This window comes from Rhinolophus ferrumequinum, chromosome 6 (assembly GCF_004115265.2).
Source record: "Rhinolophus ferrumequinum isolate MPI-CBG mRhiFer1 chromosome 6, mRhiFer1_v1.p, whole genome shotgun sequence".
Lineage (NCBI taxonomy): Eukaryota > Metazoa > Chordata > Mammalia > Chiroptera > Rhinolophidae > Rhinolophus > Rhinolophus ferrumequinum.
In genome coordinates this window covers 98,165,367-98,185,396 of record NC_046289.1, presented here as the reverse complement: position 1 = coordinate 98,185,396, position 20,030 = coordinate 98,165,367, and the positions used below count along the sequence as shown (strand labels likewise).

The 20,030-nt window shown below is 48.1% G+C and overlaps 1 protein-coding gene across 8 annotated transcripts in view; it reads right to left on the bottom strand.

Moving 5' to 3' along the window:
• Positions 1-550: 550 nt before the first annotated feature.
• NEO1 (neogenin 1) overlaps positions 551-20,030 on the bottom strand; it is a 213,742-nt gene continuing 194,262 nt past the window's right edge. For 3 of the 8 annotated variants that reach the window (XM_033107555.1, XM_033107556.1, XM_033107560.1), the window contains 7 exons: positions 18,180-18,327; positions 13,414-13,652; positions 12,735-12,827; positions 8,928-9,086; positions 4,846-5,109; positions 2,769-2,905; positions 1,150-1,994 (listed from right to left, as the gene is read on the bottom strand). In XM_033107555.1, the coding sequence (XP_032963446.1) occupies positions 1,911-1,994; positions 2,769-2,905; positions 4,846-5,109; positions 8,928-9,086; positions 12,735-12,827; positions 13,414-13,652; positions 18,180-18,327 (1,124 nt within the window). In that variant the 3' untranslated portion in view covers positions 1,150-1,910. Of the gene's footprint in view, positions 1,995-2,768; positions 2,906-4,845; positions 5,110-8,927; positions 9,087-12,734; positions 12,828-13,413; positions 13,653-18,179; positions 18,328-20,030 lie in introns of all 8 variants that reach the window. The other 5 variants (XM_033107561.1, XM_033107562.1, XM_033107554.1 and 2 more) reach the window with 4 other exon arrangements.

The window sequence follows — 20,030 nt, the reverse complement described above, 5'->3', positions numbered from 1 at the left end:
TGTTAAGTGCACTGGCTTCCAGAACCTGCCTGACCAGCCGGCACGGCAGCAGGTCCAGCATCGCACTTTTCCTTGCCCCCAAAACAATAAATACAAAGAGTTCATCGTCCAGAAAAGCAAATGTGTGAAAAGACCTGAAAAGGGGAAATAACCAACGGACAGAGGCAAGTGGGGTGCCTATGGGGCCGTGCTCGGGGCAGGTGGGTGGGAGCCCAGCGGTGGGGTCGGCAGCTGACCTCTGTCGGCTACGGAACCAAAGCCCGATGGGTCTTCTGCACTGCCTGCCACGTTCTCTTCTGGGGGCTTGCTGGGGAGTAGGGGAAGATGCCTGAGGGTCTGTCTTGTATTTTTTTCATAATATATCCTTAATAGTAAAAAAGAACCCACCTCAGCTCCACATCTTTTGAAGAAAAAGAAAAACTATTTGCAAAGGCCAAGGCTTGTGTGTGAGGCCAGGCCACTGAGTGTGCCCCAGACACCTCCTGCCGCCCCGTTCTAACCAGGGCTTAGCTGAGCTGCGGGGATGGGAACAGGCCGCTGCTTCCTGTCCCTGTCTCCTGCTACTTCGAGAACAACGTTCAGAAAGAAGCGGGAGCCTCCTGGGTACTGCAGCCCCGCCTGCCTTGCTCTTGCTAATGCTTCTCCTAAGGGCCCTGAAACGTGGACATGGACGTGAGAGCTGGACTGGCTGAGGCGAGGAACCAGAGAGAAGCAAGGAGTTGTAAGTGGAAACAAAGTTCCTTCCCTAACGCCCACCTTCCCCAAAGGGAACACATGAGAACAGCAGGAAAGGGTCTCCATCCTTTTCTCTGATGTCCCGGGAGCGGGTCAGGCTGGTGCCCTGTTCCCCATCACTCCTGCGGGTGGACACACAGCACCTGACTGCTTGGCACAGACGTTCTCATCATGATCTGACCAGGACGTCAGGGCAGCGACATCCTCGGACCCACCTATTGCACAAAGGACTTTTTAAACTAGATCCAAATGAAACTCCAGTTGCAACTTAGTGACAATAGAGATGGACATGCCAGGAAAGGACAATAAAGTAGATGCTTCCATTCTCTGCAGGCTTCTGGAAGAAAGTACAATGACTGAGACATTCACAGGACCTCAGCAGCCCCTCCATTTCCTATTCCCAACCCCCCCAGCCCACCCCCACCCCAATACTGAAACTGCACAGAAGCAACAAACAAGTCTTTTCAATGTTACATATCATTCAAACAGATCTGTAATCTCACAGTGATGAGAGGAGAAAGTCAGGCCTTTAATAATTATAATAAAAAAATAATAAAAAAGCTTACGAACAGCAATGCAACATTTCCTCCCCCCTCAAAGTGATGGGTTAACAGCTGGTAGATGCAATGACTCAGAATTAAAAGAGAAAAAAACAAAAAAACAAGCCAACCCCTGGACAACCCATCCTGTCGACCTTCCACACATAATTCAAACAAGCAGTCAAATGCCACCACCTGTGGAGAACACCTCGGACTTCCTTGGTTTTGACAGTGTTTTTCTTGTGAAGGTGAAGTAAAACAGGACACAAATAAAGTTGTACGTGAATGCCGGCGACGCACCGTAAAGGCGATGCCGTCATGGCACGGACACGGCCTGACCACAAGGGGAAATGCAGGTTGCTCTTCTTGCCTCTTCCCTGGACACGGCATTTTGGCCCATGGTGCCCAGTCCTGCAGGGTCTCAGTGGGCAAAGGGAAGCTGCCTGGACCCAGCATTCATCCGGGCCGAGCAGGAGAGGCAGGTGGCCGTGCCTGGAGCCAGCCCCACGCGGGGCACAGCTGCTCTGTGTGTTCACTGCGTGTTCTCAAGTGCTGTCCTCTCGTCCTCTGTACAATTCCTTGTTTTCAAGGCTCAGTCCCAGACTCAGGTCTGGAGTCCCGTCCTGCTGAAGGTCGTCATGCTGTCGTGATGGCATTTAGGTCCTTCATTAGTCCTTCCAGGTGGGCCATCTCTTTGGTCAGCTCATCTGGTTCATAGCTCTACAGAAAAGAGCACACCGTCAGTGGGAGGGACCCGAGGGGCCGTCCGGAAGGAGAGTCAGTGGTCAGTGGTCAAACTGCCCCGAGACCAGACTACCAAAGCTGCGGCCGGCCCAGAACAGTCAGACGCGCAGGAGGTGCCAAGGGCACTCAGCTCCCAAGCCAGCAACCACGCATTTCCTTGCACTGCGAAGTGCCCTCCCCCCACACACTCTGCCCAGGGTGACAAGGACCTTACAGGGCCAGAGGCTCTGCTGCGCAGCCTGCCTAGGTCTCTGTGACAGTCAGTAGCTGGGATGTCCCCTGATCTCGGGGCCCCAGCTTCCCTCTCGAGAGTCCTGTATCTGGGAATGAAGAGGCAGAGCATATTTGTTGGACTGTGAGAGAGAAGGTCAAGGAGAAACCCTGTTAATGTTTGGTTTGAGAGCAACCAGTCAAGCACCTTCCCCTCCAGCATCCTGCTCAGAAAAGGTCCTGAAGTGGCACTGAGGGGCGAAAGAGCACGTGCGTGGTTCAAAGCAAGAAGAGAGGGGACAGAACTCAAAGGAAGGTGGCGGTGGGGCTGGGGGTGGGAGGAGTAGTTGCTGGGCTGGTGAGATGAGCGAATCCAAGATCCAGCAGAGCGAGTGCGAGACCAAACCCCCAGCCCAGCCCCGGCTCAGCGGGGCGCTCGGGCACGTGTGCCCAGGAGGGGCGTCTGCTTCCCACCTGTGGGCCACAGAGTGCCCCTGCCACCAGCGCAGCCGTCCCGCTGGGCCAACCCTGGGAACTTACACTCTCGGCGTCTTGCAGCATCCGCGTGGTCTCCTGCACCTCAGGCGCGCTGGGGACCACCACTGGCATGGGAGGCCGGCTCCTTCCTAAGGTCCCGATGGAGGCCGTCTTCACTGAGTGGACGTGATGGTTCAGAGCTGGGGGGAAAGCGCCCTTCAGCTAGGCGGGCGGCCCGCCCCCCAGACCTCACGCAGGGACCTAAGGTCTAACCGCTGTCTCAGCTCCTGCGCTGAGAAGGAGCAAGACGAAGGAGGGAGACAGGGGAGCAGCCCAGAGGCCAGAGGAATATTCCATTTGGCTTTAGACAGCTACTCTCCTAGTCCGGGGGGTCTCAAAAGGTTCTGATCCATGGGCCCCCCAGCAGAATATCGGGAGGTCACAATGCTTTTCATAGTAACACTAAGACTGTTTTTTGCGTTCACACTGACAGTACAAAGGCAACAATGGGTAAAATGGCGGGCACCTTAGCACACATTAAGGCAGTGACACCAAACTATAAAATGATTCACTGACACACACTTGCAGTTTAAAAACAGTCGGTTCAAGATCGTCCTTAATGAAATAGTAAGAATTACTTAGTAAATCTTGACCTTGATTACACAGCTTTTAAAATGTCCTGTGTGACAAAATGGAAAGCATGAAAATGGGAAGCGTGTGTGAAGTCCTGCTGTACGTACAGCCAAGGGCTGATGGTCTCACACACAGGCTTTTGTGAGAGCCGGAGCTGTGAGCTGCGCCGCACGTTCATCACGGGCACCAATTAGGGCAAAGATAGATGACTAACCAGGTATGTGGACTTGAGCATTTTCTAGAAAGTGAATGAAGTCAGCCAGTCACTTCAAGGAAAACAATGGACAGTATTTATTGTCAATGACAGAAATTAAGTTTCAACTGAAAATTAGAATTCTGAAAACCTTCTATCTGCCACCATGAGCTTGAGAGCTTCCCAATACTTACAGACTTTGGTGATTTAAAGAATGTATTTTCAGATATTGTGTAATGAAACATATCAAGATTTAGAAGATCTGTATAACTCAGTGAACCAGTATTTTCCAAATGACTCCTGTGTGACGTTCAGTATCACATACTCAAAGTAAAAGACTGATGGATTTTAATGGAACAGAGTATGAATAGTTCATGGATATGGTTTCTGATTCCACATTACAAACAAACCTATAAGAAACTACAACTTGCTGAGTTTTGTTGTAGTACCAAAAATAGACTATCCAGTTATCTGAAAAAGTTATAAAAATACTCTTCCCTTTTCCAAATACGTATCTGTGAAGCCAGATTTTCTCCTTGTACTTCAACCAAAATGACATATTACAACAGCCTACATGCAGAGGCAGGTGTGAGAATGCAGCTGTCTCCTATTAAAGCCAGACAGTAAAGAGATTTGCAAAAATATAAGACGTCACTCCTCTCACTATATTTTAGTTTTGAAAAAGTTATTTTTTATTATAAATATGCTATTTATCTTAACATGATACATGTATTGCTATTTTTAAATGAATTAATGAAAGTTAAAAATTTCTCAGTCTTAATTTCTAATATAGTAAATACTGAAGAAAAGTTTTCTGTGGCCTCGATAGCTGTTAAGAGAATACAGGGGTCCTGAGACCAAAAACCTTGAAAACCACTGACCTATTCTGAAAGGAACCACTGTAACAGATAACGTGGGGGCGTAAGGGGAAAGCAGGCCTTTGAGGTCCGGGCTTTGAGGTCCTGTGTGAACTCGGGGAACTGCCTTCCCTTCCTCGGTTCCCATCCTAAGGCTACTTCTGGTTCCAAGCCATGGCCACCCTGCCCTCTCTCCAGCTTGCGGGACCCCAGGAGGGAGGGAGGGAGGCGTGCTGGGAGGCTGAGCAGACAGACCAGGGCAGACACAGCCCATGGAATCAGCGCTCGGCTCCGTTGCGTCCCCAGAGAGCGGAGAGCATCTTCCCCCTGAGAGGGACGACACACTGCTGATCTCAACTGCTGGGGAAGCCTGAGCATACCGGCTTTGCTATTCCTTCCAGAGCTGCCTTTTGCCACCCGCGGGAGCCGCAGTCCCCAGGCTGCCGTCTTCACTCACCTTGCTGGGACAGGAGCGGCGTGCTGGGCAGCGCGGGGTCGTAGGAAGGAGGCCCCGGGGGCGGGACGGCCGGCACAGCAAAGCTCTTCAGGGGGTGGGAGGGGCGCACGTGCGCGGTGGGGACGCTCTGGCCGGAGTCTTCCTCTTGGGAGCTGGCCAGGTAGGAGGAGCTGGTCGCCCCTTCCGGATCCTGGTGATCAGTACAGCACGTCTGTGACGACGAGGCTGGCATGGTGTCAGTGCTGGGCGTATTGCGGACAGACTCTACAGCAGGAGAGCCGGAGTGTTAGCACATGGTAAACCGTCAGACACACACACATCCCAGGGCTCTGGCTACTTCGAAGGGCCCCTAAAACCAGCTTCAGAAGCGCTTAGGACCAGTGCTCGTCCAAGGGAACATGGATTAGCACCGCCGCCAAGGCTAAGTAGAATGTACTCTAATCTAAAAGAGTCCCAAACGTTTCTGTCAACCAGCTGCTGGAATTTTTTCAAGCAGCACTGATAAGCGATCATAGTTTTATAGATCTGAAGTTCTTGGTACTTACTATGGAAACGTCTATGAGACTACTATCTATTAAGATGTAAGAAAGTATTAAAAAAAATGAAAAAGTTCACTCCATGATTGACAGTGCTAGCGAGTGGCCTTTCATAGGTGCCTTGTCTGGTCCCCAGGGCTGGCTGGGCCCCTGACAGTGCCAGCCCTGGCCACAGGGCCTGGTGGTCACAGGAAGGCGGGCAAAGCCACAGGCCTGCCTGCCCTTGGGGGCTGTGCAGGCTCCAGAGCAATAGCCCCACAGCTCAAGTGACACCTGGACAAGCAAACCGTCCACAGGTCTGCAAATGGCTTTAAGATGATGCCACATGAAGGGTGTTTGAGCAGAAAAGAAATAGGGGTCCATCAACCTCGAGGATGGGGACACTCAGGAAGAACAGGGTAACAATCTCAAAATATGTTCAGAGACGTCAGAGTTATTCTGGAAGGCAGCATATTGGGGTAGAAAGAACACTGGCTGTGGTGTGTCAGGCCTGGACTCTAACCTTGCCACACTAGCACGGTGGACTTGGCAGTCACTACATCTCTCTGAGATCCTTTCCTCACCTATGAAACAGGGAGAACATTAATTCACTGGGGATTGAGACAATGTATAAAAAGAGCTGAACACAGGGCTTAAATAACTGCTAAGGTCTTTTCTCTGTAAATTACTGAGTGCTTGATTCTGAGCCAGGCTGATGCTAAATGCTTTCCACTCATGGGCTGTTCGGGCCTCACAGTGATTCAGAAGGCAGGGGGAGGCTGGGCACTGCCCCAGAATAGAGTGACACAGGGGGGTGGGAGTCTGAATCCCGGCGGGACTCCCAAGCCCATGCTCTGAAGCACCACACACTACGCTGCCCTTCCATGCCCAATGCCACTGTCTCCTGACCCTGCAGGGTGAGAAGCAGCAACAAGGCCCAGGGAGCCAATATGAGAAGAACAGTGTGAGCTGGTGCAACCACCACCCGTCCTGAGGAGGGGGCTGGAGGACCCCAGCTCAGGACAGCAGGCTGTACCTGGCAGCCTGAAGGAGGGCCCCATGTGATTCTCAGAGTCCTCACCCTTAAGGAAAATGACCCAGTAAGTAGCAACCATGAGCAAGCAGCCTGCAGAAATCTAACCTATTTCCCTGCCTTTGTTGCTGAGGTAGCAATGGACCTGTTCCCTTGGGCTCTTAGGAGATAGGCCCTGCCAGTCATGGGTGCCACTTCTTAGCTCAAAGGTCTTGAGTCCCAGAGAGGAGGGACTTGCCACCTTCCTCAAGTGCTGAAAGCATGGCTGTGACAAGCCTGCCAGGCCTGGGACACTTCTTCTTTCAGTGGGTGTCTGAGGATCTCACTTCTCACACTTCCTGGGGGCCGCTGGTCCTGCTCTATGATCTGAGCCTGGACCAGGTGGAACCCAGGCAGGGAGGAGAGCAGGGAATAGAGAGCGAAAGCAGGCTCCTGTCCGGACCACACACAGACATCGGGCACAGACATCGGGCCATTCGGGACGCAAGGCCTGCCATGGCTGCCTCACCTGCCTTCATTTGATGTATAAGCTTCCGAGGGCCAAAGAGATGGTGGGCAACGTGAAAAAGAATACGAGCACTGCCTGCATGAGTCAGTGCTGTTCCTGATACAGCCCCAGAGGGCACCAGGCACACCGTACTCTCCATGAAGGATGCACCCTGAAACCGGGCAGCTCCACTGGCAGATGAGGAGAACTGCTGCACCAGAACTTCCTGTTGGCCAGGGCCTACTTCCTGACTGACTTACCTCTCGAAGTTGTTAGAGACACACAAAGTCCACCCAGGCCAAGGACCTGGACAAGTGGACAGTGCTCTTCCTATGTCAAGAGCTGGTGACACATAAATGTCCAAGAAAAAGACAGTTAATCTCTGTAGAGCATGGACTGCCCTGGCCAAGTTCTGGGAATGCTGAGCCCACACTCAGGAGAATAAAGAGTAGATGTCTGATCACTTCTAGATACTACTCTACTTTGCACATCTATCTTCAGTGACTCTCTGTCTCCCTAGTTCACCTTCTCTTAACCCCTCTGGTCATTACAGCAAGGAAGTCCTTAGTAGTGCAAATCATTACGTCTTCCTCTCTTCACTTCCGCCTACGTTCATACAGAATGGAACTTGCACCAACACTCGACCTCTAGCAGGAGGGCTTCTTGGCCACCTTCAGGGGCTCCTGGAGGAAGGAGGCCACCTTCAGCGGCTCCTGGTCCGGGAGGAAGGCGGATGGCTACTCCCACCAGGAAGGGCGCCAGGCACTTAGCAGGCCCACGTCCTGCAGGGCCAGGACACCGAACTGCCTCCTAAGAGCACGTCTGCAGGGAGGGCTGCCTCCAGGTCCCTGCTCTAGCTGAGACTATGAGCAGAGGCTGACTGTGTTTCTCCATTCAGCCTCCTGTTCACCATCTTTCCCTAAAGCCTGGGACCCAGACTTGATTTGGAGGAAGATAGTAGGGAGGCCGTTTTAGACAGGAGTTCAAGCAACGTTCTCCACCAAGTACAGGTTCGGGAGGAGGTAACTTTGGGAGGTGTTGGACCTCCCTTAACAGAGCTTGGACTTCACTTGATGTTTTGGGTGTGTTTCTAATTGATCAGCAGAGGATCCAAACTTCTACATGAAGTTGTGCGGTTCTCTTACAGTGGAATTCCCTTGGAACTCTCTCATTCCCCAGAACGACTAAAACTTAGTTCTAGTAACATCATAACTATTAACAAACAAGTTTCAAATGATGGAAAATAGTATCCTGTATATCTGAGACATTATCAGACTTGCACCTCTAAACTGAGAGGGTGGAAATTTTCAATTAATGAGAAACAAGAGTATCTGATCCATTTACTGTCCCGCCATTTTCACTATTTCCTCCCTCAAACTGTTTTGATAATGCTGTTTCTTAAGGTTTCCAAACTGGGCCCTGTCTGCCTAGCATTGTGTTTCTTTAAGTGCACTGCAGGTTGTTGGGCCCATTTCCTGGCTGTGGGGACCTCTCCTCTTACAGTCACCCACTGGGCGGCCTGAGGTCCACAATATGCATCAACTGCATGTGGCTGCGGTCCCCACCCCACCCCAGGACACTGCTCTTACTCCGGGCCACGGCAGTGGTATGGAAGGCTATGGAAACCTAATGTAAGAAGCACCTGGCTGCCCCACGCACCCTCCCAGCATTAGAATGACTGCAAGGCAAAGCCAACCTCTAGTGTCTGAGAATCCCCCACAGTAAGTTTCCTTTCAAATTGGAGGGTTAAAAAAAACAAACTGAGACTATGATTGAATTAAGACGCAAGTTGATGGAACAGGACGTGGTTGTGTGATTAGTTACTGTGTTCTTACTAAAACGACACCTTGCACTGAGCACTTAACACTTGGGGAGAAAAATGGGGTGAATTTTACAGAAACAAATTTGAGTCAGAAACAGAAATGTGATCAATAAATGACACTGAGAGCAATTCCAAATCCTCCTAAGCAGGGCAAGTCCTTCCCCATTTCAGTTTGCCAACTCTTTTGGAACGCTTTCCACCTGCGGCTCGATCCTCGTCTCTCACCTGTGGAATTGGCCCTGTCTGAAAGGGACATGGAGGTGCCCACAGGCCATGGGCTGCCCGGGTGGTAGAGATGGCTGCGAGCTGGAGAAGCGAGGCTGCTGGAGTGGAAATGATGGTGAGGGTTATCGAGGGAATGGATGGGATGGGCACTAATCACAGCTGTGAATGAACACAAGACAGAGAAACGCTTACCACGCTTGCACAGACACACACAAATCACAGTTCAAGAGCAGTCACCCCCGCCCCCTCCCACACCGTACAACCACTCCCTTGGTTTTCTGGGGGCAGCTGGCTGGATCTGGACAATTAGCCATGGATTTTGTGTCTGGTTTTGAAAAATGAACATATTCCTGTGCACACATCTCTCTATATACACTGGGAAAAAAAGGTCTGAGGAATATATACTAAACTGTTAATGGTGATTATCTTTTGGGGAAGGGTGGTCAAGATTTAAACATTTTTTCTTTTGGTTTATATTTCCAGTTCTTCTACAATAAACATGGATTACATGAGTTATTAAAAATATCTATATGAATGTCACAAAATATAAATCCATAAGCAAAGAAATGATGGTTTTATGTTTCTATTATTTTTTCTCCTGCTAAGAAGTTAGAAGTCCCTTCTTCAAGTACATTCCTGATTCATTCTACTTTTTCATACTGGTTGAATGAAGCATACAATAGGTATTTAGGCTGAATGGGTAGCTGTTTCATCAGTTTTCATACCTTAGAAAGAATGCAAATGGAACTGAATTCTTGCATGCAAACTCATACCAAAAGCATGGAACACTGTGGTGCCCTCTCTTACCACTCCCCCTCTGGGAGCTCAGCCACGTCAATTCACATTTACAATATACAAGGCTCTTCCCCAATTGCTTGGTTCCTTTTCACACTAGCTAAGGAATTCAACTGGCTGCATTTAGCTAACAAATCCAAAGTTCCACACAGATGTTCCATACACAACTTTCAATGAAGACAAAGCAGTTTTTTAATGAAGATTCATTATCAATCCCAGAGATGGAGACAAAACTGGAAGCCCAGTTTGGGAATAGACTTTCCGTAGGTGCTTCCTGGAGTAGCTGTTTAAGATTAAGATAACAAGCTCTAAAGCCCCCATGTAGGTAAACAGGTGGGGTTGACAAGGCACACGGGGGCTTCTTTTCCTCTAAGCAAGGGCTTCATGATCTTTGTGGTACATTTAACGAGCCTTTGGAGTCTACGAAAGTGTCTTCTGTCACCAAGGAGCCCCCAAGATCTTTGTGGGACCACTCAACATTACTCTGGTGAAGAAAACCCCCGTCAATACAATAGATGCCTTTCTTCTCCAGCCCTCTCCTGTCAGGCCACCTGCAGACAAGCAGGTGGCACAACCAACCAGGGAGCCTGGAGAATCGCTGCCCACCCCTCTCAGGCCTGGGGAACATAACAGGGCTTTCTTGCTCTTGGGGACCAGAAGGCTCAGGGGTCCTCTGGCATAAAACACAAGCTGGAAAAGCTGGCTGAGGAGGGATCTCAGGGTAGTTTGGGAGTCAGCATCCCCTCCAGGGGAAGACCGGTGGTTTTCAGAAGCTAGCTGCTTCAGAATCAGTGTTTTTCAGAACTAAGACGAGGACGAAGGGAATGAGCCTCTTGAGTTTTACCTGGGAAGCGCAATTTGAAAGTGTTCTAGGTATAGGGGATTCTCACAAATGAAAAACAAAATCAAGTTTCTCTTTCTGAAGGCATTTTGTCTTTCCAAAGGAAATTAATAAAAAAGTAAAACAATGGGAAGTGCCTGCCTGGAACAGAGGCAGCAATCACTAGCCGAATCAGAACCTGACACTTCTGTGCAAGGCTTTCCGAGCAATGCTCAGCCATTTAAGGTCGGGCTTGGGGGCTGGTGGGCAGACTCCAGGGCATCCCAGCTTGCAAACAAGGGCTGCAGCTATGTGGGGAGAAGGATAACTCAAAACCCAAAGATCAAAGTATACCAGGTATCTGGTTTCAGATTCTTGAATTAAGGATTCCATTCACCTGCCCAACTGCTGAGGCACAAATTAAGTAATATTGCAATTTTATGCACACTCCTTCCCCACCACCAAAAAAAAGAAAAAAAAACGGTACCAACTGGTAAAACATATCTTTTCTCCTTAACATATTTAAAAGTAACAAATCTAGGAATAGGAATATTTAAAACTTCACAAGTTTTAAAAATAAGCCAGTCAGGTAAGACCTAAAAGTCTTCTACAAAACAAATAAAGAAGCAGTCAAGCTACCATCTTCTTATAAATCAAAAACTGGAACGGATTAATTTACTCTTTTTGGAGGTTTATGTTTTTCAACCTGGGGATCCTGTTGTAAGAGGGGAACCACGGTTTTCCCCGCACATTTCCACGTGCAGGTCCTTCTTTGCAGCACGGACCCTGAGCAAACAGTACTTTGTGCAGAATGACCTAATAATTAAATAGCCCTTCCTCTTTCAAAGCTGAGTTTTAGAACCTAGTGCCTACAATGTTTGTGCACAGTGAGAGAGGAGGTGTGTGCGCAGACATTTACACGCACGGGGTTCCACCAGTTTCCTCGTATAGGGTGCCAGGGTGTAGGGTATCTGTGATTATTTAAATCTCTTTCACTGGCTGACAGAGAGATGGCTCAGAGTTCTGAAATGGGACATTTTAAGAAGTAAAAAAAAAAAATTCAAAAGCTCATTTAAATTAAAAACGGGTATTTCAGGATTTGAATCCAGGTATCTGACAGTGTTGACGCTACTGGTCTGCTGTGTAGGTCAGAGGTCAAACAGTCTGGAAAACTTCCGGACACTAGATTTATGGAGGCGATAGATGGGAGAGGGTTGGGGGCAGGGCAAAGAATGGGAAGGGATTAAGAAGTACAAATTGGCAGTTACAAAATAGTCACGGGGATGTGAAGTACAGCACAGGGAATATAGTCAGGAATATGGTAATAACTATGTATGGTGCCAGGTGGGTACTTGACTAGTCAGGGGATCACATCTTAAATTATATAAATGTCTAACCACCATGCTGTACACCTGAAATTAATATAGAATAATATTGCAAGTCAAAATAAATAAAGTGCAAAAAAAAAATAGACTGTAAAACTTGGTATTGATAGGCAGGTGGCTTCTTCTCACTCTGGAATGGTTCAGGGGCCCCTCGGCTGGAAGCCCCGCTGGGCCAGCTACTTGCCTTGAAAACAGTTACAAGGGAGAAGACACAGTAGTTTGGAAAAAAGTATTGGTTTGTCCTATTGCTTTTTGGCTTTTAATCCTATTTAACTTATTTTGAATTTCAAATATTATTATAGGAGGTTGGGCATGTTTTTATGCCTATCAGAGTGAGGCACGGGTCAAATAAGGTTGAAATATATTGCTTTAAAGACTCCATACTGTCACCTCAAACTACTGTGAAGTATAAAGTGTACTATTATAATCACAACCCCCGCCCCCCAGCCCATCAGTAGTGAGTGTGCGTCAGGACGCCTGGGGGACACCGCCACTGGGCCATCGTCAGCTCCCATCTCTCCCAGATGCTATGCACTTTCAGGGAGACTGACTCATTCCCTATTCCTGGGAGCCTGGGAAACTGGCATTTTAGCCTCTTTACCCTGTAATTAAAGGAGCTAGTCTCAATAATATTAATTGCAAAACATGGCAACTGTTTGACACTTGCTCCCTCAGTGAGCCAGAGCTCTGGTAGATGTTCTCTGGTGTTAGAATCAGGTGAAGTCAAAGAGGTCATTCCCAGTTGGTCCCCACAAGACTGAACAGACTGGCAGCACTAAAGAAAAGAGAAGCAAGCCTTCCACTTACGCTGGGGCGGCTGGGAGTCAAAGGGCATCATCATTTTGGGTCTCATTCCCCTCCTTCCAGCCAGTGTCGACATGCTGTCCTCTGATTCGTGCCCTAGACATCAAATATGGAGGTTGGTTACAAGCGCGTGCCTAGGCCACTGCACAGCTTGAGCAGCAGAACATATAGTGGGGGATGCAGGACTCACGGACAAGAAAATGGGGACAGAGTGTTTCTGTAGGTAGTGAACTAAAGAGGAAAATGACCACCAGCGCACTGCAGGGGTCCCAGTCGGCACAGTGCTGCCCGCCACAGTCAGCGTGGAGTCTGTAAGAGCATCCAGACCAAGGACACTCCGAACGGCACAAAGACGGCTGGACGCCAGCTGAAGGGACAGACATGGGTGTCTGTCTAAGTTGGGAGTGTCTAAGTTGGGAGTGTCTAAGTTGTCTCAGACACTCGAGCAGCAAGCTGGTGACTCCGGATGGGAGACCTAGAAGGTCTAGAAGGCATCTCATCTTGGCACAGAACTTCTCCCCGCAAACAAGCCAGAGGTCCTTCATCAGATGCTGACCAAATCCCTTCACACACATTTCTTTAAACCTAACCTCATATAGGAATCACCAACTTTAAGGGAACCTGATGAGATGGAAAACGGCTTAAATGAAAACAGTCTCCCAACATTTGGGGAAAACCTAACCTCTGTAGGAATTCCGCCTTTGATGGATGTTGCTGTCCATGGAATTGTCAACTGGTGTGATGTCTTGAGAGTTACGAGGAATTGGAGTATCGGTCATGATGGGGTTTGGGTCCGGAGACTTATCGATGGGTTTCAGCTCCAGCCTCTCGTGATGGATCCAGAGGTCCGGGGGTTTCACATCTTTGGAGTTTCCTTTGTACTTGTGGGAGCCATTCACTGATTTACAAGCGGCTCGTTTCCTACGCACAAAATTAACAGGAGATTCTTGAAGTAACTCTTTTACACATATTTGTTAAAAGGTTTGAATGATTAAAATTGCCCTTCTGAGAGAAGCTTCAAACAAAATCAAAAACTAAAAATGAACAAGGAGGAAAAACAGGCAAGAAGTTTACTTCTGGGGACAGTAAATGTGTCTCCTCTTTGTCGTTTCCTTTGAGTTATGTACAAGGGCTTATCTGAATACTGCCTGCAACTTTTGCTGAGTAGGGGAGATTAGGGAGCATTTTTTAATCAACTAATCTCTAAAGCAGAAGGTTCCTCTGCAAGTTTCCATCAATAGAGAAAGGACAACACTCACTAGAAATGCAACAGTGGGGCAGAGGTAGAGTCCATGGCTCATAAAGGAGGACATAACTTTATTTTATTTTTATTTATTCAATTAAATTTTGGGGGTAATTGGTTAATAACATTATATAAGTTTCAGGTGTAAACTTCATAATGCATCTGTACACTCCACTGAGTGCTCAGCACCCACAGTCTAGTTCCTTCCATCGTCATGTGTTTGACCCACTGTACCCTCTTCGTCCTCCCCCACCCCCTCCCCCGCTGGTACCCATCACTCTGCTGTCTGTGTCTATGAGTTGGTTTTGTTTGACATTTTAGGGAACCCAAGCCAGGACGACCGACTGGGAAAGTCGAGTGCCGATGACAGCTGAACTTTTCTGTGCCTTAGTTTCTCCATTAAGTCCCTCGCTCTCCATCTAACAAGGTGCCTACTGTGTGTCAGGCACTGGGCTGGGCTGCTGTGCCCTCAGCACTCCTGGTCAGTGAGGAAGACACTGTCAGAGCATTATTTTAAAATGCTCTGAGTTTAATGAAGTGTCACAGTAACCTCTTAACAGCTGGACATAAAGTGGACAGGAAAAAGCAAGAGAAAGTGACATTTAGCTTAACACCTGAAGAGGGCAGGGCGAGGTGCTTTCCAGGTGGTGAATCAGCATTTGTCAAAGCCCTGAAGATCTACTTTTGATTGTAGAATACTGTTACTCTTAAAAACCTCAAAGACTACATTTTTTCTATGCTAGAACTTTTCTGTAGGATTCTCTGTTCAGCATTTCACATGTATCTACCGTTATGAACTTGATTGTATATCTGGTTTTAGAAATCTTGAGGTCTTTATTTAAAAAAATCTAAAACAACAAAATGACAGTGTTCCCTAGTGCTTTGGGGATTTAAAATTGAAAGTAAACGAAAAAGTACTTAGTCTTCAGATTCAGAGGAAAATCGGTGGCTGACAGGCTCTGTACTCTGCATTTGAATCTGTGAGACCTGCCGATTTGGGTCCCTTTGCTTAAAGAACTGTGTCAGGTCTTCAGAGGGCTTTTCCCCTCCTCCTTCCCCAGTGACCTGCCTCCAAGCTTCCGCTGACCGTTGAGGACTATGTGAGCTTTTCGTACTGCTCTCCTTCCTCTCTGATACCGGAAGCAGCTCCCCTTTCACGTGTAGCTGTTGACAGACTGCTGGAAGCTCAGAGCATGTAGTGTGGCCTCTCCTTATGCCGAGGGACTGTACGAAGTCCTGAGTGGTGGGAGCTCAGTGGCCTGTGGGGACACTTAACAGAGAGGTGGGAGCAGAGTGACCCATGAGGACGCTGGCCTGAGCGGTGGGCGTGCAGTGGCCCGTGGGGACGCTGGAAAGGCAGTCGGGGATGAGATCGGAAAGGGCTTTTACAGCCCTGCAGAGAGTCTCAACTTCCCTCTGAGTAACGAGGAACCATGAAATGGTTTTAAGCGGGAGAGTGTGGAGATCAGTTCTGACTTAAAAGTTTACATCCACTGTGGTTTGCAGAAGGGATATGAGGGTTAGGTGACAGAACAGGGGACCAGCTAGGATGCACTGCAGTAACCTCGGCCACGACTGAGGGCGGCCCAGGACAGTGGAAATGGGGCAAGGAGGCACGTTTGTTACTTAGGAGCCTGAAACGACGGCCTTGGGAATACATGGATGTGGGTGGGGTGGGCGTAATGAAGCCAGAGGAATAAAAGACGATGCTGAGTTTCCGGTTAGTAAGCCACTTACTAACACTGGGAACAATGGGGGAGAAATAGTCTGACAGAAAAGATTATAAATTCTGTCTTGGACATGCTGAGTGCCCCAGAGGAAATGCAGAAGAGGCGATTTTGCTGAAGCAGTACAGACAGAAGTCAGATTAGAAAGGACTGACGCATGAGTAGGCAGTGAAAGAATGGATGAGAGTAGATAAGAATTCAAAAATTTCGTGGAGAAGGAAAGGCAGGGATTTGTAAGCAGCCGGTGGTAAGCCCCACGCAGTAGAGGAAGGGTTATAATTCTAACTATTTCTTAACACGGAAGAAGTGTGAGCACACTTAAATGCTGAAAGGACAGAGCTAACAGGCTGAGAGGTTGGCTGTGCTAGAGAGAGGGATAACAGCAAGTTCAAGGTCTTTGAAAGACAGAAGACACTGAGATCCAGAGGAGAAATGGAAAGCTGGCTTTTAAGGGGGAGAAAAGGATGAGTCCCCATGCAAGAAGGTTCCTAGATGTGAGGGAGGCACACGGAGGCAGTTCTCCTCTGTCGAGAGTGAGTGGCTGCAGAGGAACGAGAGGCCACACTACACGCTGTCAGCTCTGAGCTTCCAGCAGTCTGTCAACAGCTACACCTGAAAGGGGAGCTGCTTCCGGTATCAGAGAGGAAGGAGAGCAGTACGAAAAGCTCACTTAGTCCTCAACGGTCAGCGGAAGCTTGGAGGCAGGTCACTGGGGAAGGAAGGAGGGGAAAAGCCCTCTGAAGACCTGACACAGTTCTTTAAGCAAAGGGACCCAAATCGGCAGGTCTCACAGATTCAAATGCAGAGTACAGAGCCTGTCAGCCACCGATTTTCCTCTGAATCTGAAGACTAAGTACTTTTTCGTTTACTTTCAATTTTAAATCCCCCAAAGCACTAGGGAACACTGTCATTTTGTTGTTTTAGATTCTTTTAAATAAAGACCTCAAGCTTTCTAAAACCAGATATAAAATCAGTGGTAGATACATGTGAAATGCTGAACAGAGAATCCTGCAGAAAAGTTCTAGCATAGAAAAAATGTAGTCTTTGAGGCTTTTAAGAGTAACAGTATTCTACAATCAAAAGTAGATCGGGAGGCTAATAAGAGGAGGACCCATTCTCCTGGAAAAGTGAAGCGATGCACGCTGGAGAAAGCTGTTTTCTTTGTGCAAAAGCAAGGTTAAACACCTCACAGAGCCTACAGGAAATGACCTACAGCCATCACTGGTAGCAGGTACGGGGTGGCTTGTACTTGTCCGCTCTACTGCAAACTCATTTATGGTTATTAATAACGCATCCTGGCCGTGGGCAGGCCAAGTCTGACAGGTAATTACAGACACAGAATGAATTTCTTTTTTATCGAGCAACACCTCCTCCATCTTACAGTCTTTTAGGATACCGCAATTAAAGTCATCTGAATACCCACGTTGTGTTTTTGCTGTTGGGGTAACTCAATCTCTTCTTTAATGCTGTCTGTCTCACTGCCAGATATATGAATGAGGTCAGTGTGATCCAGGGTCAACGGTTCGCTCAGATTCAGGCGTGTATCTGTTACCAAGCACTACAGAACTGAATCCATATGCTATCTGCTCTAGACAATTCGCCACAAGCCTCAAAATGCCAGAGGAGGTCAGGGCTGGCAGCCACTTGACCTCTCTGTGACATGCTCATTATAAACGATCATTTCTTATTCATTAAGTCAATCAACACACCCACCCCAGTGCCAACCTCAACTTCCACACTTGGTAGCACTTCTTTAAAGCTATTCTTAAACTTAGATGTAGGATAAGAGGTCTGTGGTCTTCCTCCATCTCTGCTGGTACCTGAGCCAGAAACAGCCTGTGCCCACTGGTCGCTGTGGCCTCCCTCCCAAAGGGCCACCAGCAACACAGGACGTGTCCACCAAGGCCTCCCAGATCTCTCCTCTACTTGACTCTGTGACGAGAGGTTGAGTTAAATGAACTATATTGACTTGGCAACGCTGCCCCTGGCTTCCAGTTGGTTTTGTCCGAGAGACTGGAGGGTCAGAGGTGCTTTTTCTCCTGAGCCCTCCCTGCTGGGCCAGAGGCTGTCAGCAGCTCCATTCCTCCCACACAGCTCCCGTGGGAAGCCCTCTCCTACTGCTTCAGATCTCTGAAAACAGTTCCCTCTTCCTCAGAAAAAACGCTTGCCCCTTTAGGCCTGAGGTGACGTCCTTGTCATGACTGACGGTGCCCTGTGAACATGGCTCCTAATTTCCCCTGCCCCACCTCGGACTTTGTAAACGGTCCCTTCCTTAAATGCTCTCACCCCCTTGGAGTGTGCCACCTCTTTCCTGGCAGGACCCTGACAGATACACATCTGTACGAGGAACCACGTGGCACGTCCCTTAAAAATATTTACAGCATCACTTTGCATGTATTTTATGTTTTAACTGTGTGCAACTCCAAACACGGAAGTCACAGCGAAGCAAAAGGACAGCCAAAGTCCAGGGCTCCTTACTTTTTCTGGTGAGAGGTGGTGCGCCTGGTACAGAAGACGGCGATGACGACGACCACCACGATGGTGATGACCCCCACTGACACAATGACCACCAGCAGCACGTTACTGTCCAGAGGAGACGTGGGGCTTCCGTGGGGGCTGTTACTGCCTGGATGGACAAAACGGCACAGGGTCACTGCTAGAGGACGGTCAAAACGCAGTCAGGCTGCAGAGCCTTCGTGTGAGTACAGGGTGTCACAGGAGCGTCTGCGACAGCCGTCACCCTACCTGCAGAAGTGTCTCATAGACACGACTGTGGGATCTAGAAAGCTAAGTCTCTGCCCTATGGACACCTCTCAGCACAGCGCTGGGCACAGAATTGGTGTCCCAGAAAAGCTTGTCCAATCACAGCGAACACCACCCTTAGACAAGAAAGGGTCAGCCCCCGCCTCCCGCCCCGGTGTCTGATACATAAATCCATCTTATAAGCACCATGTGTAAATCATTTAGTTTTCTGACTTTCAAAACTGTTTTTAAAATGTACATTCACAGAAAGCAAAATGTTTTTTCCTAAAATATGTCTGAGATCACAAAAAAATTACTTGAAAAATGAAGTCTCTCTATTTTTATAAATACAGTCTATGCAAAGTTAATTCTCTTATCCTGTTTTAGGAAAAAGTACTGTACCTATGCGTTACTTTGACAAATACTTACTGAGTGGCTATCGTGTACCAGGCATGTTCTAGAGCATGTTCTATGAGCATGCAATGGAGAGTGACAAAGATGGGTGGGGGTGGGGCAGACAAGAAGCAGTAAGGAGTTATTAGCAGCAATGAGTGCCACGAAAAAAAGAATGAGGGGTATAATACAGGGACTGGATGGCTGTTTTACATTGAGTGGTTGGAAAAGCTTCTCTGAGAAGAAGGCATTTGAGCTGCGATTTGAATGACAAGAGAGATCCCATCATACAAAGATCTGGAGGAAGAACATTCCAGAGAGAGGGAACAGCTCTGGAGGGATCCTAAGGCAGGAATGAGCTTGGTGTGCTCAAGGAAGAGAAAGGCAGCCACTGTTGCTTAAACAAAGGTAGGTATGCAGAGTTAGAGGGAAGGAAGTGAGCAGAGAAAAGGCAAATGAGACTGGACAGGTGTGCAGGTGTCATTTAGGACCTTGAGGAAATTGAGATTTTCTTCTTCTTCTTGTTTCCCCATTGCTTGTAGATGAGGTCTAAGCTTTTTATCAAGGTCTTTTGAAATCTAGCCTTATTTTGTCTCCATTTCCATTTTCTAAAACATGGTTTTGCTTCCCACTTCATTAAAAGTTATGCATGCTCATATTGTAAAATACGGGCAATCCCACCACTTGGCTCTAACCCCCACAGACATCTGCAGCCTGTCCTTCTAGTGTCTCCCTCTCTCATCTTTCTAACAATCAGAGCTGTACAGTAATGGGATGAGCTGCCTTACCAAATAATGCGTATTTAGTCACTAGCTTTACTTAAGAAGAGTCAATGTACCTACTTGGAGATGTTGTGGAAGAAATTCCTACTGTGAAGGGATAGCCTGGGAATCTGTGTTTTCAGAAAAGCTCCCAAAGTGATTGTCATACACAACCTGGTGTCTAATTTATGCTCTGAGCTCAACTATCCCTGCTGTGGGAATCCCTTCACAACACTGGATGAGCCGACCACACAATTTTTGATTCTGTGACTCCACAGGCTGCCTGTAAGCACAGCGCCAAACCTGGCTGACTAAGGAGGGCTTAAGAGCTTATTCTTCTACGTTTGGTTCAATCATTTTTATCCTTCATTTCTGAGAAAAACGTAAGCAGATACATAACTCAAAATGTACACTCTGACCTTCAAAAAAATAA